We start from the raw sequence: 18,690 nt of genomic DNA, 5'->3' as shown, positions 1-18,690 counted from the left end.
CAGACAGACAGCACGTGGGGAGGACAACAAGCTCAAGCTTCTCCCACAGTTTCGTTGTCCATCATCCAGACACAGGTGGCACCTTCATTACATACCTCTTCCAATGCCCGGTCCATTTCCAGTAGTTTAGCAGGAGAGAATTTGGTGTCCCAGAAACCATTCTGTGTCATGTTTAGAGAAAGTTCTAGGTTCTTTTTGGGGTTAGACCATGGTTAGTTTTCAATATGGAGACCTCATGGTGACCACCACTTCAATCCTGCCTTTTGCTGTTGAGACCCACCATATACCAACTGCTGGTGTAAGGATCTGGGGAGCCATTTACACACCGTTTCTGTAATCATGGATAAAAGATCTTAATCCTAGATTTTAGTTTGACATAATATATGGGTTTTGTGTTTTTGCATTCAGATCTTTCTGATACTGAGTGACTTTAGTTTAGTTTAGCACAATGTATATGAGAAGAGGCTAATGCAAGACAATGAGCTCACCTGGAAGGTGAATTGATGTCATGCCCCAGCTGCAGGTTTCTTTACGGCCATTCTCAGATCCGCTCAGCATTACATGGAGCTCTGAGTCACTGAGTAAACAGTAAAAGTGACAATGTTCAGTACACGGTGACAAACAGGAAGAGTGACAATAGCTCCTCAGCTATGCTCATGACAATGTGAAACTTGTTTGCGTTAACCCCACAACCTTCTAAGCACACAATCCGTGCAGTCATCGCATCCATGTAGTGTAAATTGCTGTCTTTATTTATTTACTTAGCCGTATTATTGCACCTTGATGTTTCAAGTGGCATTGATCTAAGAACGTAAGAGGATGACTCCGTCCTCCCCTGCCCCTTTATGGTATTTTAGTTCTCTTTTTATAAAGTCTGTTTTGAAACTTAATGGGGGTCATTTTACTTTGGCTTTTTTTTTTCTTATTTTTTTCTCTTATATTTTACATATTGTAGCCAAACTTTTTTTCTTTTCCAGATGTGGAGACACAAAAAAGGCCAAATTTACTTTTCCACTCGCCCAACAAAGTTAGATGCGCCGTGTCCTCAGTATTGCGTCTTATATATCTTTAAAATCCAGATATGGAGACACAAAAAAGGCCAAATTTTGGCACAAATTACAGATACTCCAGTCCAGAGCAGGCACAGGCACACGTTTAGAAGAGGGTTACAGAAGAATCTGCGACTTTAAAAATAAAAAAAAATTAACAGACACAGATGCCTGATATATCACGCTCTAAGATAGATGAAACCAGACCAAAACCCATAAAAAGCAAAAAAAAGACATGCACAAATGTCCTGACTAAAGATAAATGAACTCTGTAATGTCCGTAATGTATTATAGAAAATTCCTGATTCCTACAGATTTGTTTAAAGGGAATGCGTCAGCTCCCGGGAATCGCGATCATCGGATTTTACCCCATTAAACTAGCAGCCCCCTAAGGCAGGGTATCAAATGTTTTTTCTAGAATTCCCTCTTTTATGTGAAATCTATCCCTTTTAACTAAAAATCTCCTCTAAAATAATGTGAAAATGAGCGGAGAAGAGTCATATTTTGCCTCAGAGGAGTCAAGTTTAGAGGTTGCAGGGGGTGTGTCACTCACATGACCCATCTTCAGATCTATACTCTACGTAGGGACATACTTCTGGTGTCTTATTAAGGATAAGAATCTTATCATTCATCAGGATTGGGTTCTGTGATCTATCAAACCGGAAATGGAAACAGCTGCATACATAGGTGGAAATGCAAACTGCAGATACAATGCAATTCCTGCCTTATTTTTAAATTGGTTTGTTGCTGATATTTTCTGCTGGTATAAAAAGTCTTCTCTGGCAGAATCTGCATGTAACACTCACCAAGATTAGTAGGAGCTAAAAACCCAACTTCAAAAACCACTTCAAAATCTGCGTTAAAAATCGAACAGGAAAATCCTGGAGTGGATTTTTTCCTCCCTTACAGTAGTTATTGTTTGGATCAGAATCTTAACACCATAACCATGTATAGTCATCCCATACTAGTCCTAGATCTATGCAATGCAATCTTCTAGGATATAGCCTCGGCTTGTTAAGGAACCTCCTGTGTAGTGAACATGACAACTAGGAGCTGACCTTAGCAGTAAATACAAGGAAAGACTTTGAAGATGGTTTTCCCAGATTGTAATGATTTCCAATGTGTCGCAAGCAGTTCTCAGAAGTTTGGGTCCGTTCCTGGATCGGAAAACATTCTCTGATTAGACAAAGGAATGTTCTTGTGGAAAAGCTATTTGTGTTTCTGATAAGATCGGCCTGGTCTGCTGAACACTTCATTCTTGTATTGAAAAGTTTGGCCTTTGTTTTTCTGCAATTTACTTGGATGCCTTTAACTGTATCCATAGCAAATATTTTATTCCAGAGGAGACAAACAGCTGTGATTGTGGGCGGCAATAAGACTGCCACCAATAGCTAGTGGTACTACGTGATCTATGCTGTGAATTGTCACCTGCTATGATATGATGGGACAGTACTTACTGTATTTTTCGGACTATAAGGCGCACAAAAAATCCTTATATTTTCTCAGAAATCAAAGGTGCGCCTTATAGTCCAGTGCGCCTTGTATATGAACCGTACTTACAGACAACAGCTGCCTTGCACTGTGCACAGGTCTGCCACCTGCTGGTCATTCATCCTTATAATCCGGAGCGCCTTATAATCCGTGGCGCCTTATATATGAATCCAGACGGTTTAGCAGGCATTTATTGATGGTGCGCCTTATAATCCGGTGCGCCTCATAATCCGAAAAATACTGTATATCTATGCCCGATCCTCCATTGTCCTGGGATAGGAACTTCATGCAGAGATGTCTGGCAGTAGTTGTGTGGACATCTTAAAGCAAATAATATGTTCTGCTGTGCCTCGCTGCTTCCCTTCCCCTCTCGATAGACTTCTCTGTATTCTGACACCTCAGGGTGCTACTGTCTATCCTGAAAGCATGGGGGAATTCAACAGAGCTTTTTTTGTTAAGAGTGAAAAGCAGATAGGGGGAAAGATGATAAGAGCCAAACTAAGAGGTGAGGGAAGCATTTTACCCTGAAAATATGACAAGTTTCTCCTATTCAACGATACTATATATTTATGAAATGTTTGTCGCAATAAGGTTTCAAAAATATTACTACAGTACTATATTTCTATCTTTTAATAGGATTAGGATTGACCATAACTAACTGTAAGGGCGGCATGGTGGCTGAGTGAGTAGCACTTCTGCCTTGCAGCGCTGGGGTCCTTGGTTCGATTCCCACCCAGGTCAACATCTGCAAAGAGTTTGTATGTTCTCTCCGTGTTTGCGTGGGTTTTCTCCGGGTACTCCGGTTTCCTCCTACACTCCAAAACATACTGTTAGGTTGTTTGGATTGTGAGCCCCATGGGGACAGGGACCAATTTGACATGCTTTGTGTCCCAGTACCAGTGCTCCCACTGTAGCCAATGTAGAAATGGTGTCCCCACAGTATCCAATATAGTACCGGTGTCACCAATGCAACCAATATGGTACCCCACACAGTAGCAAATTAAGTAACAATGCCACCACATTAGCCAATAAATCAATAGTGCCACAACGGTGCCACAATATAGTGACATTACTACCGCATTAGTATAGTAGCCAATATAATAACAGTGCCCCCACAGTAGGTACTATGGTAACAGTGCTCCAGAAGTAGCAAATATAGTTATACTGCCCCCAATGTAGCCAATGTGGTTGCATCTGCACACACAGTATTCAATATAGTGACAGGGGTCATAAAGTAGCTAATAGTTAAATTACCCCGCGTTAGCCAACAGTCACAGTGTCCCTCACAGGAGTCAAGTCACAGTGTTTCACAGTGGCTCCCATGCTCATCTGCTAAAGCTACAAGGTGAGATCCAGTTCAGGACCTGTGTTCTTCCAGGTTATATTCCACCACTGTACAATGTGAAGTAAAGAGGAGGGCGGGATACTGGGTCACTGGGGACCGGCCCTCCCTGGACAGGTTCCTGACTGCTGCCCCACTATTCCCTTAGATGGCAGCCCTGGATAGGCAATCACTATTTGTGGGGGTCCATCTCTCTGCATGCCTACTTATCAGCTAAGTAAAGGGACTTTGGGTGTTTGGACATCTGATTACAATAATGGAGGCAAGAGCACAGTCCGGGTAGAGATGCATTATTAAAAATTTGGAAAAAATTGAAATTCCCTGTAATTAGACTTTGCATGCAGTAATGTCCAGCAGGACATTTTCTTAAAATATACAGTTGCATTTACAGTAGATTGTGTATGCGTGCGAGTGGCACAGATGATGTTATTTGGCCGGTATTTCCTATATCACCATAGCAGCCTTTGTCTTCCACCTTCCACCTCCTGGCTCCCCTTCTAGGAAGTGCTTTATTTCTAAACATAAGGTCTGATTGTGAACTTTGATGATATAGCGCAGTCCATAACTCAATATGGAATCACACTACATGTAAGTCAGTGGGTCTGTAGCATCAGATAATTTACTTGGTATATTAAAAATGCTAAATAACTAAACTTTTTTTTTTGTAATTGGTGGTTTTTCATATTGTCCCTGTGTGACCCTAGGAAAGGGAAACCCTGCTGTTTCTGTATATTAGTCAGACTATACTTGGTGCAGACGCTGTTCGTGCTGCTTTGCTCCATATTAAGACATACAATACAGGTTACAACAAAGCCGTAGAAAGCAATGTTTGGAAATTTCCATGTCTAACTGGAAGATCCCAATCCATCACAGTCGGGAAGCCTGAGCAGTGCCTCTGTGCTGTGCCTAAGAATTACTGGTTTCATGGAGAAGATAGATCTGCCAAAATAGCTGAAAACTGCTTCATTTGGATCTATTTGGGTCTAATTTCATGGGATGGTTTAGAAATAACCTGTTGAATCTTATCCATGATGTGTCCTGTGTGCACAATAATAGAAAAGGTTCTACATAAATCTAAAGCAGACTTATACTTGCATGCTCGGCACAGCTAAGCATGCATGTTTATTTTAGTGATAATATGCTAAGAAGCCCATGTTGGGCCCCTATGAGATCGTGCATATCTCCCAACATACCCAAATTTTCTTTAGAGATAGTTTGAAGAGTCCAATGCACATTAAATCATCAGTCAATCAAATTCACTGGGTTTTCCATATTTTGACTGGGCAGCTTAGGCTGCTTAAAAAGGCCCCGGCCTCTTGATGTATCTGGTGCAGGTGTTTAGCTGCTAACAGAGGCTTAAGTTGCCCCTCTGGCTGCTCTCCAATTGCCATGCTTTCTGGTAATCATTTTATTTTCAATAAGACTCAATTACAGACACCTTACAGCTGATCACTGCAGTTTGGGATCAATGTAAAGCATCCCAAGAGGTCTGTCAGTAACTAGGGGGTCGTCTGTAAGTCGGGTGTCCTTAAGTAGGGGACCGATTGTATCTGTAACAGATGATCCATTAAAGTCTTTGGTGAATAGAAGACCTTCACTTCACCTTCCATTTTTAGTTTCCCTTATTCTCTCCTTAAACAGACTAACAGAATGTTTAGATATAGGTGTGAACTGTGCCTAAAAGTGGCAAGACAATGTGCACTTTTACAAAGTTAGGTTATGGTTGGCCTGGTCTGACACCTCATACATCTGAACCCATAAACATTGTGCAAGTTGAAATCCAACAACCGTAACCATTAGATGGTTGGCCGATTACCCACATGGGTAACAAAAGACCAAGCCCTCCTTCCCTGTATAATAATAGTAGTGGGACCCTTACTTCTAAGTACACCGCTGTACTTAGGACAGCTGAGACCCAATGAAGTTACTAGTTAGGAACAGTGTGTCCACATTGTTTGAAATATTTACATCTCTTGTGTCACCCCCTCATCCTCATAGATTGTAAGCTCTTGTGTCACCCCCTCATCCTCATAGACTGTAAGCTCTTCTGTCACCCCCTCATCCTCATAGACTGTAAGCTCTTGTGTCACCCCCTCATCCTCATAGACTGTAAGCTCTTGTGTCACCCCCTCATCCTCATAGACTGTAAGCTCTTGTGTCACCCCCTCATCCTCATAGACTGTAAGCTCTTGTGTCACCCCCTCATCCTCATAGACTGTAAGCTCTTGTGTCACCCCCTCATCCTCATAGACTGTAAGCTCTTGTGTCACCCCCTCATCCTCATAGACTGTAAGCTCTTGTGTCACCCCCTCATCCTCATAGACTGTAAGCTCTTGTGTCACCCCCTCATCCTCATAGACTGTAAGCTCTTGTGTCACCCCCTCACCCTCATAGACTGTAAGCTCTTGTGTCACCCCCTCATCCTCATAGACTGTAAGCTCTTGTGTCACCCCCTCATCCTCATAGACTGTGAGCTCTTGTGTCACCCCCTCACCCTCATAGACTGTAAGCTCTTGTGTCACCCCCTCACCCTCATAGACTGTAAGCTCTTGTGTCCACCCCTCATCCTCATAGAATGTAAGCTCTTGTGTCACCCCCTCATCCTCATAGACTGTAAGCTCTTGTGTCACCCCCCTCATCCTCATAGACTGTAAGCTCTTGTGTCACCCCCTCACCCTCATAGACTGTGAGCTCTTGTGTCACCCCCTCATCCTCATAGACTGTAAGCTCTTGTGTCACCCCCTCATCCTCATAGACTGTAAGCTCTTGTGTCACCCCCTCATCCTCCTAGACTGTAAGCTCTTGTGTCACCCCCTCACCCTCATAGACTGTGAGCTCTTGTGTCACCCCCTCATCCTCATAGACTCTGAGCTCTTGTGTCACCCCCTCATCCTCATAGACTGTAAGCTCTTGTGTCACCCTCTCATCCTCATAGACTGTAAGCTCTTGTGTCCTCCCCTCATCCTCATAGACTGTAAGCTCTTGTGTCACCCCCTCATCCTCATAGACTGTAAGCTCTTGTGTCACCCTCTCATCCTCATAGACTGTAAGCTCTTGTGTCCTCCCCTCATCCTCATAGACTGTAAGCTCTTGTGTCACCCCCCTCATCCTCATAGACTGTAAGCTCTTGTGTCACCCCCTCATCCTCATAGACTGTAAGCTCTTGTGTCACCCTCTCATCCTCATAGACTGTAAGCTCTTGTGTCACCCCCTCATCCTCATAGACTGTAAGCTCTTGTGTCACCCTCTCATCCTCATAGACTGTAAGTTCTTGTGTCACCCCCTCATCCTCATAGACTGTGAGCTCTTGTGTCACCCCCTCACCCTCATAGACTGTAAGCTCTTGTGTCACCCCCTCACCCTCATAGACTGTAAGCTCTTGTGTCCACCCCTCATCCTCATAGAATGTAAGCTCTTGTGTCACCCCCTCATCCTCATAGACTGTAAGCTCTTGTGTCACCCCCCTCATCCTCATAGACTGTAAGCTCTTGTGTCACCCCCTCACCCTCATAGACTGTGAGCTCTTGTGTCACCCCCTCATCCTCATAGACTGTAAGCTCTTGTGTCACCCCCTCATCCTCATAGACTGTAAGCTCTTGTGTCACCCCCTCATCCTCCTAGACTGTAAGCTCTTGTGTCACCCCCTCACCCTCATAGACTGTGAGCTCTTGTGTCACCCCCTCATCCTCATAGACTGTGAGCTCTTGTGTCACCCCCTCATCCTCATAGACTGTAAGCTCTTGTGTCACCCTCTCATCCTCATAGACTGTAAGCTCTTGTGTCCTCCCCTCATCCTCATAGACTGTAAGCTCTTGTGTCACCCCCTCATCCTCATAGACTGTAAGCTCTTGTGTCACCCCCTCATCCTCATAGACTGTAAGCTCTTGTGTCACCCTCTCATCCTCATAGACTGTAAGCTCTTGTGTCCTCCCCCTCATCCTCATAGACTGTAAGCTCTTGTGTCACCCCCTCATCCTCATAGACTGTAAGCTCTTGTGTCACCCTCTCATCCTCATAGACTGTAAGCTCTTGTGTCCTCCCCTCATCCTCATAGACTGTAAGCTCTTGTGTCACCCCCCTCATCCTCATAGACTGTAAGCTCTTGTGTCACCCCCTCATCCTCATAGACTGTAAGCTCTTGTGTCACCCTCTCATCCTCATAGACTGTAAGTTCTTGTGTCACCCCCTCATCCTCATAGACTGTAAGTTCTTGTGTCACCCCCTCATCCTCATAGACTGTAAAGTGATACAACATTATTTGTAAAGTGATACGAACTATGATTGCTCTATATAAATAAATATTGTTATTATTATTTTCAACAGAGATCTCCTCTATATACTTATGCATGTGGTTATTGTGCTTCATTCTAGGTGACGCCGGGGAGTAAGGCTGCATTGGCTGATATATGTAGCGGAGATGTTGTCACAGCCATTGATGGAGAAAATACAGATGGGATGACACATTTAGAGGCACAAAACAAAATCAAAGGATGTGAAGATGACCTCTGCCTCACAATAAGCAGGTATCCATGATAACTATAACCCTACTTGAGTTACAATGACTATGTCTTTCTGATTTCATGGCTTATAGTCATGTAATAACACGAGTCTGTACATTCCTGTGCCCCCCCCCCCCCCCATGACACGCAGGAGCATGACTTGTCAGGAGATGATTGTATCTAAGTGCAGCAAATAGTTGAATCCCGAGCTTTACTTCCGGAGGATAAGAGCCCATAAAATCATGACGATTATTCTAAATGTATTTTAGGAATATATCTTCATTTTCCAGGCCTGGTAAAATAAGTACAGGCGGTCCCCTACTTAAGAAAACTCAACTTACAGACCACCCCTAGTTACAAACGGACCTCTGGATTTTGGTAATTTACTGTACTTTAGCCCCAGGCTACAATAAGCAGCTATAACAGTTATCACAGGTATCTGTAATTAAGTTTTTTTGTTCGTCCTGGTTCTGATGACAATATTTTTAAAATCCAATTGTCACAGAGACCAAAATAAATTTGGTTGGGGTTACAATTATAAAATATACAGTTCCGACTTACATACAAATTCAACTTAAGAACAAACCTACAGAACCTATCATGTACATATTCCCGGGGACTGCCAGTATATGAGGAATCTTAGTATATGAATGCATGGCTCTTACAGAGGTTATGGTAAGAGGCCATATACACAGAGGTGTTGCTTGAAGATGCCAGGCCCCTAATAAGTGCTGGTATGTTTGTATGGCAAAGTGAAATGTTAAGGCCCCTCTGGTGCAACTCTTAAAGGTGTATTCCCATCTGGGTATTTGCACCTAATTTAATGTACCATATATCTAATATATATATATATATATATATATATATATATATATATATATATATATATATATAATATATATATACACACACATATATTTCTTCAATTGGATGTTATAAAAACATTTACCTGTGTGAAAATAACTTCCCCTAAATGCAGCCATGTTGTCTCTCTTAGAAATGAGAGAGTTGACCTAGGATACGACCACTCCCCCAGTCTAGACTCGGTGGCCACACATTTGCTATCGAGGCGCCCGACCATTTGGATTCAGTGTTCATTATCATAGGACTGTTGTGGGACATGCAGTAACTCCCGGACATTTCATGTTCAAAAACTATTTGTTTCTATGTTCAATCATTCCAGTAGCGCAGTGGTTGTATCCAAGGACAACAGTCTTGTTTCTATGTGAAATTATATTCACACGGGATAATTTTTTTTTTAAATCACATCCTATTGAAGAGATGTATATGGCAGATGAATTAAATGAAATGAGAATCTCCGGAACGGAATACCCTTTTAAGTTAAGCTACAAACACATTATATAATGGTCAATTAAATGTTATCCAACACTTCAAAAGGGACAATCTATTGCGAGAAATACCTGAAATAACTTATAACCCAACCTGTTGGATCTATATATATATATACATATATGTATATGCTGTATAACACCCTGTGGCTGGAACAGAATACATCACTGGAGAGTTTGGTTTATACGCTGCACCTATTGTGTGTCTGTTGTTACTATGGTTATATGCACTTGATAAACAGTGTGTAAGAGTTTCTATTATGGACGTTATCCCAGCCATGTGTTGTTTGTTCTGGGATTGTATGTGTTTCGATGAAGCAATAGAAATTTATTTATGAGTGTAACAAAGGTGTAGTCCGCATGGTGCAGAGAACTCCAGACTGTAATGGGCTTAGAAACCTGTATAGGACTATGGTGCATGGTCTATAGGTGGAGTCCTATGTATTACTGCCTTAAAGGCTAATAATCATTATATTGTATCATTATATTGTGGAAAAAACGCACAGAGATGAAAAAAAAAAGTTAACTACAGGCAGACCCCAGGTTACATACAAGATAGGTTCTGTAGGTTTGTTCTTAAGTTGAATTTGTATGTCAGAACTGTATATTTTATCATTGTAACTCCAGACATTTTTTTGGGGTCAATTGGATTTTAAAAATGTTGGATTGTCATCATAACCAGGATTAACAATAAAGCTTCATTATAGACACCTGTGATATCTGTTATATGACTTTATTGTATCCTGGGACTAAGGTAGAGTAAATTACCAACATCCAGAGGTCCGTTTGTAACTAGGGATCGTCTGTAAGTCGGGTGTTCTTAAGTAGGGGACCGCCTGTACCAGTTAAAACCAATAATAGGCTACCGGACTGTTTCCGCATTCTCAATTACCGCTCCTCACTTAACAGAACAGAGCTGGGGGGTGTCCACCAAACTAACACTGGAATTGAGTATATAACATATAGTCATATATAATATATATATATATATATATATAGTGTCCAATTAGTATACTACCTCTCTTTCATCTGAAGTAAAAACTGCATTCCACGTGGTGGAGAAGGAGATAGTCGTCTGCTACCGCGGATCCCTCAGTTCTGGATCAGATGTTATTCGAGCATCATTACTCCATAGGAGGTGAAGATCACCGCATAGTGTAATCGAGTACACATATAAAATATTTCAGTAGCTTTAATAAATTATACTCACAATAAAAAGAGTGTTTAGAAGGCTTTGTATGAAATCAAGCTTGTATTCTAAGAACAGCAAGCTCCCCCATGGAATGAAATCTTGATTTTATACAAGGCCTCATTTTTTGGAGAGTGTAATGTATTAAAGGAGACCTGTCACCAGAGACCCCTTTTATCCGCCCCCACAGACCATTAATAGCATATCCCCGAACAGTTTTTTTTTAATTCAAATTCTGTCATTTGTGGATCAAATGATAACTTTTATTAAACTTTACCTGGCTTCCTTTCATCTGTGTCCCCTGGGCGTGTTCATCTCAGAGCCGAGTCCCTCCTCTTCCTGTGTAAAATGCTCCTCTTCCTTTAAAAAACAAAAACTCCTCCCAGTCACGGCCTGCCCCGCCTCTGCTTCCTCTTCTGACAATCGGCAGTGACTAGGAGGAGGCTTTTTTTTTTTAAAGGAAGAAGAGCAATTTACACGGGAGGAGGAGGGACTCTGTGCTGTGTGATGAACACGCCCAGGGGACACAGCCGGCAGAGAGCTAGGTAAAGTTTAATATAAGTTATTATTTCATTATTATTATTATTATTATAAGTTATATCATTACCCACAAATTACAGAATTTTATAAATTATAAAAACTGTTTGGGGATATGCTATGAATTGTCTGTGGGGGCATGGGGGAGGCGAAAAGAGGGTCACTGGTGACAGGTTCGCCTTTAAAGTGTACTCGACTACACGATGTGGTGATCTTTTCCTCCTATGGAGCAATGGTGCTTGAATAACATGTGATACGTAACTGAAGGATCCACGGCAGTTACTCTAAGGGGAATACTTATCTGTTGGACCACGGATATCTGGCTTTTGTTGTGTAGAGCAAGAACGAGCACCTTCTTTGAAATTGGGATCAGCACGTGGGATGCAGTTTCTACTTCAGATGAAAGACAGATGTTTAGAGGTACTTTACTGATTGGACACCATTCAGACAAAACATAGAAGCGGGGACATATATAAGCTATTAATTATAATCATTAACACTGATAGTAAATAAATCAATCAATCCATCTTTAAAGGATATCAGGTCTCTGTCACTATTTCTGTCACCACTACCACCTCACAAGGATCCATCCCAGCCTTTATTTAGTCAATTCATACATTAATCATTGTAAAATCATATTCTCTTTATTATGTAAATGAGGCTGGTCACATGGTCAGAGGCAGTGATGTCACCCCTGTTACCCCTCCCCTCTCCTCCCCCTGCTCATGTCTGTGTGTAATGTATAGTAAAGCATTGCTGGTGTCTGTGCTTTATCTTCTGACATGCTGCATCCTCCTAATACACAGAGACACAGACATCGGCTACACAAGTTCCTGACATGTTCTGCTATAACTTGGCTGCCTGGAGCAGTTGTATCTCTCCTATACACACACACACAGGCTGCAGGGGGCGCCAGCACCAGGATGCACATGGAGGAGCCATTACACCATTATACAGGCTATCAGTCATGTGTATAGGAGTATCTCATACACACACAGGCTGCAGGGGGCGCCAGCATCAGGAAGCACATGGAGGAGCCATTACACCATTATACCTCACATCATTATACAGGCTGTTAGTCAAGCCCTGGGGGTGTGGCTGTGCCGCCCACTTATGAATAAGCTGGACAGCTTGAATATGATAATCTCATTGGACATTTCTCAGGTCATTTGCATACAGCTTTAGGACCTCATTGCTTAGGTTTACAGGCATGTAGAGGGACAATGAAGGGATAGAGGCAATGCTCTCTAATGGCAGTTTATGAAAATATATTTACCGTAGTTTAGGGGGTTAATTTGCCTGACGGGTTCTTTTTAATCTGTGTCAAAACATGGTAGCAGTTTCATCTCATTAGTTATGTTTTCTATTTTCTGGAGTATAAAGCCAAGTAAAGGGAAAAAAATACTGTAGGGTGTATTAGTTAGCTTCTGGGAAATATCCAACAATGTCAGTTTTACATTAGATTTCAGCATTTAGACCACTAATTGCAAAAACGGCAGACCCCCAGTCCCGCCCTCCCCATTTTCAGCCATTTTTAGTATCTTCTGTAGAGTTCTACAGAGTGGTAGTGGGCAATTTTGGCTAGTGCTGCTGAAAATGGTTCTCCTTGTGACCATCTAGGTAGGTGGGTGATGGTCGGTTGAAGCAATCTGTGCTAGGTGCTTAATCCTCTAGCATGTTTGGCTTGTACACAACTGATTGTTGCCGTTCCCTTCGTGAAATGGATGTGAACCGGCACTACCATATATATTTTTGTACATTAGATCTAACATCAGAATACTATTGCTATTTGCTCCTTTGCATAGCCTTTAAAAAAATCGGTAGAGGTCCCTTAAATTTTCTCTTCTTCTGACAGATAACATTTTTTGTTCTCATGGAATTCTGGAGACTGTTTATGACTTGGCACCGCTCAGTAATTCAGTTATAAATAAGCCGTTACACTGAACTATATTTTTTCCTTTAGATTCCAAGACATCCTGTCATTTATCACTCTGGCTTATTTTTCGAATGTTAACATTGGTATTTTACTCTCCTCGTTCCCATTGCTTGTCACTCTGGAAAGAACGCTTGAGAAACAAACTCTAGCACTAACCCACAAGATTGTCTACAGTAAAACAAGGCCAGTTGCCAACAAACCAAGTGTCAAATTGTCAGAATTTGGTCAGTGAAAACCATACCATGAGTTTGGTCAGGTTTCAGACCTAGCACTATCTAGCCATGCGTTTTTGTAATACTAGTGTGGTCAGATTTTCACAGCTCAGATTTACTTCCTTGAAATTTGGGAATGAAAAACTGATAGCACTAGGATGGCAAAGGTTCAATGGGTCAGAGTTCTGTCCACCAGACAACACTAGTACAAGAAAATTGTTTGCAGGAAAGGGACCTAAAACAGGGGCTCATTTACTAAGGGTCCACGGAGTGCATTTTCGATGGGTTTCCTGACGATTTCCACTTTGTGCCAAATTGCCCCGGGATTTTGGCGCACACGATCAGATCAGCGCATCGGCGCCGACGTGTATGCAACAGAAATGGGGGGGCATGGCCGTTGGACAACCCAACGGATTCGGACAACGCACGGGATTTAACATTTAGAATTATGTCGCAAGACACGCACTTACAAGTACTGGGAAGAAGCAGGTGAACTCCGGCGCAGAAGTGACGGATGCAGGAACTCGGGCGCACGTTCCTAATGAATCGCAGCAGACCTGTCCTTGTTGGACAACGCACCGCGGGATCGCAACAGGACCGGGTAAGTAAATCTGCCCCGTTGTGTGCATCAAATAGCCCTGCTGGCATGTTCCCAAGCGTACATAGACAGGTTGTCTGACCGCATGAAACCGTTTTCATATTGTGGTTCCATGCACATTATTGCCATTTCTCAGGTGTGTTTTTTATAGATCATGGACAGAACATGGCTGATCATATTATTGTGTGCGTGTATGCAAAAGTTGGCCATTACAGTAGCCAGAGCAGAACCTGTTAATTTCACTGGACTGATAGACCATCAGTTGAGCATGCAGTTCTCCTGACTCTTCCCTGATGGTCACTCTAGTCGATAATATTAATATTTTATATTGTTAACATGTATATAGAGAGAAATCTGAGAAATCCTGACCCGTTGGTGACTAATAAAAAATTCCTCCATGTTAAGTGAGAATTCTTGTCCCAGGAGAAGGATTGTGGTGAAACTGGAAGCATCTGAGATATAAAACCATAGGATAGTGCAGTAGGTACAATATATATACTGCAGGGCACAATGTAGTAAGTTATGATGAGTCAAGTCCCCCTCTATTGACTCCCAATTATAAATGCCTTAACGTGTTATGTGATCATACAACCACAAGACAGTCGGATTTTGGTTATATGCAGATATGGGCGGCATGGTGCATAGCACTTCTGCCTTGCAGCGCTGGGGTCCTGGGTTCGAATCCCACCAAGGTCAACATCTGCAAAGAGTTTGTATGTTCTCTCCGTGTTTGCGTTGGTTTCCTCCAGGTCCTCCGGTTTCCTCCTACACTCCAAAACACACTGTAAGTTTGTTTAGATTGTGAACCCCATGGGGACAGGGACTGATTTGTCATGCTTTGTGCAGCGCTGTGTGTGCTATATAAATAAAGAGTTATTATTGTTATTATAGTTATATACATAAAATTAAAAGTAATTCTTTACAATGTATTTCATGGCCTTATTTTTATCTATTTTTTTTTTTTATATACTTCTAGGACTGAGTCTAAAATCTGGTCACCTCTTGTAAATGAAGAAGGCAAAACAAACCCATATAAGATGAATTTAGCGACAAATCCTCAGGTACATCATTAACCCTTTGCTGTGGTATTTTCAGGCAACCTTTTTTTGGGCAATATTAACAGAAGCATGGTGAAATTTATAGAGCATCGGGCGCTGGTCGTAGTTTTTCAGTAAATGAATCAACTTTTCTTTTTTTTATTATTATTTAAGACCATTTACGTTCTACCAGTTCAGCTGTAACAATGCAAGAGGACTCTGAAGCTCATTGTAGGTTGTGCAGTCATTGTTTGTGGTGAATGATGGATTCTACACTTGAGTTGATGTATATACATGTCCGTATAGTTGTGCGTCACGCTGGTTTGAGTCAATTGTACATTTCCTACCTAATGATCCAGTGTTTATATGAGGCCCAGCTGTGACTTAGCACAGTGTAAACCTTGCTCACATCTACTATGGCGATAACAGCTGCTTTCCACTAATCTTCACATTCTGATGACTGAAATGAAAAGCCTGGATTATATTTCTAATACTGCAGGACACCATTCAGGCCCATGCACATGTGGTGATCCTGTGTGGCAGTACAGGTAGACACTATACTATGGGGAGATTTTAGAAGTATCTGAGAGCAGAACTGTTCTAGTTGCCCGTGATAACCAATCACAGCTCAAATTTTATTTTCCCACAGCTGTTTTTAAAATTAGAGCTGAGCTCTGATTGGTTTCCATAGGCAACTGTCACAGTTTTACCTCAGACACTTCTGATAAATTTCCCCCATATGTGTTTGTCTGTCAGACCAATAGTTACTCTATTTTGCACCTTGATTAAAACTCTGTGAGGTAACATATTAAACCCTAGAAGCAATGCCTCAAATGCAGTTATATCTATAATCCAATCTATCTGGGGTCTTCCGTGTTCTGCTCCATAATAGGATCAGTTTAATTAAAAAAAAAAAAAAACAGAAGTCTCCGATGAGTAAAATGATGCCCACCAACCAAGCCCAAAGTATGCCATTGGCTGAATTAAGTTCAGATGGGCTTCCATCTCATTGTCTTTCATTTTACCAATCAAAAAATTTTTAGGACTACCATATATACTCGAGTATAAGCCTAGTTTTTCGGCACAAAAAATGTGCTGAAAAACCAAACTCGGCTTATACTCGAGTAAAAAAATATATAGGTTTTTACCAGGTTCTTGTGGTAAAATTAGGGGCCTCGGCTTATACTTGGGTCGGCTTATACTCGAGTATATACGGTATATTGTTCTAGTATAGATGACTATTTACAGACACTTTCATTTATTTGGAATACTACCAAAAGCATGATACCTTAATGGTGGATAGTGATGATGTATGCTGGACCCACCGAGAGATTTACCTGTTATCCTGTAGGCCAGTCTGAGTCTTCTCCTGCTGTAAGACATTCTATCTGCAGATGAGACTGAATATTCATGGTGAAAAATTCCCTTTAAATGACCTCGCAAATATATGGAGTTGTGCAAACGTAACCCTGCAATCAATTGACTACTAGAATGAATGAATAATTCAGAATTCTGTATATTTAAGGGGTTGTATCAAGTTTGCAAGTTATCCTCTATCCACAGGACTGTGGATAACAAACTGACCAAAGAGGTTCCTACGGCTAGGACTCACTTCAATCACAGGAATGGGACCCCGCAATGCAGAGAAAGGCTATCCAGAATTCACTAATGGGTGGAGCGACGGGACGAACATGCTGCTTCGTTAAATAGTATGAGTGTGTTGTAAATTGCCGAGCATAGCACTTGCATTCACCGTCGGTGAGTGCCTGAGTGTTGTTTACAGCAATTTCACGCCTTTCCATACTCCTAAATGGAGTGGCAGGACCCCTGTTCTCTGGATCACTGGGAGTCCCATTCTCCTAATTACTGTATTTTTCGGACTATAGGGCGCACAAATAATCCTTAGATTGTCTCAGAAATCAAAGGTGTGCCTTCTAGTCCAGTGCGCCTTATATATGAACCATACTTACAGACAGCAGCTGCCTTGAACTGTGCACAGGTCTGCCACCTGCTGGTCATTCATCCTTATAATCCGGTGTGCCTTCTATATAAACCTAGACGTTTTAGCAGGCATTTAATGATGGTGCGCCTTATAATCCGGTGCGCCTTATAGTCCGAAAAATACGGTAGTTAGTGTCCCAACAGCCAGACCCTCGCCAATCAACTTGTTATCCCGTATCCTGCAAACTAGGTGCAACCCCTTTACAGATTATTCTAACATGGTGAGAATAATTACAACTATCATTACCACCTATGCAGACACTATAGTTGCACTATGCATGTTGAGGGGTGGCTGCTGGCATGTTATATTGGTTCTTACCTTCTTACATTAAAATCCCCTCTCTATATATATTTTATTTTCTAAAATATGCAGAATAAATGGCTTCTACATGCATGGCACAAGCTCTGTATGGAATGGGATTGTCGGTATGGTCATTGCTAATATTCTTTTCACAAATGCTTAACCCTTTCAGCACTTGATATTGGTTTTGTACAAGGAAATTCTGTTTTTGACCAAGAACTATTATACACCTCTTCTGGACTGTATGTGTGCCCCTTACTTATTCAGCGCAGCAATGACAATCTCATATTCAATTTTTTTCTGTGTTTTCTATGTAACTTACATAGAAGAGAAGTCCTTCTGACAGTCAGAAGTTGATGTCATGGTGTGTTTTCAAGAGAAATACAATCACAATTTTTTTTTTAACACAAATGACAATGTCATCCTAGGTTAGCGTTTACGTCTAATGAACACGCTTTGCATAAATTATATTTTCAACAATACAATGGAAAACATTTTTTCTAGTTTGTAGCCGAATATGTCTCTGCTATAGTTCTACACAAATTCTTAATGAAATACATTATAGTAGGAGGACACGTTGTAACAATTGACCCGTCTCTTGATATTGTATTTCTTAATTATGTCAAAAGAAATAACCTGTTAGCAAATATTGTATGGAATTCACTGGTAAGAAATGGTAGGACTTGGTTGCTTGCAATTCAGGACGTAAGAAAATTTCATTTTGACAGATGTTTTAAGTAACAATAACACATGCGTACCATTATCACATAACACAGGACTTGTCTTAAAATACAGAGGATTAAAATACCCTCCGTCAGGGCAAATGGTCTGTGACCTTTAAGGTACTAAAAATGGCAACATGACTATTATTAAAGAATTCATGTCAAATATTTAAAGAAAACCTGTCATCAGGTTCCCAATGCCCTCATAGAAAATAGTGCACACATTGCCAAAAAGTTTTTAGAATAAAACTGGATTTAAAAAGAAAAAAAAAAGGTTAGATAAGATCAAAGTTTACCTTTCTGAATGCAGAGCTGTGTCCCTAATCCCATGGGAGTGGCCAGTGAGAGTGGTTCCCGCCAACCCTCCGGAAACCATTCCGTAATGCATCAATTTCAAATAAAACAAAAACCTCCCATGTCCTGCATA

At 41.4% G+C, this 18,690-nt stretch overlaps 1 protein-coding gene across 4 annotated transcripts in view; it reads left to right on the top strand.

Moving 5' to 3' along the window:
* The window catches only part of PDLIM1 (PDZ and LIM domain 1), a 42,674-nt gene that overhangs the window by 7,690 nt on the left and 16,294 nt on the right, over positions 1-18,690 (top strand). For all 4 annotated transcript variants that reach the window (XM_072131053.1, XM_072131054.1, XM_072131055.1 and 1 more), the window contains exons 2-3: positions 8,254-8,405; positions 15,179-15,263. In XM_072131053.1, the coding sequence (XP_071987154.1) occupies positions 8,254-8,405; positions 15,179-15,263 (237 nt within the window). The remainder of the gene's footprint in view (positions 1-8,253; positions 8,406-15,178; positions 15,264-18,690) is intronic.

Source organism: Engystomops pustulosus, chromosome 11, assembly GCF_040894005.1.
Source record: "Engystomops pustulosus chromosome 11, aEngPut4.maternal, whole genome shotgun sequence".
In the NCBI taxonomy this organism is placed as follows: domain Eukaryota; kingdom Metazoa; phylum Chordata; class Amphibia; order Anura; family Leptodactylidae; genus Engystomops; species Engystomops pustulosus.
This window is presented reverse-complemented; position numbering and strand designations above follow the sequence as displayed.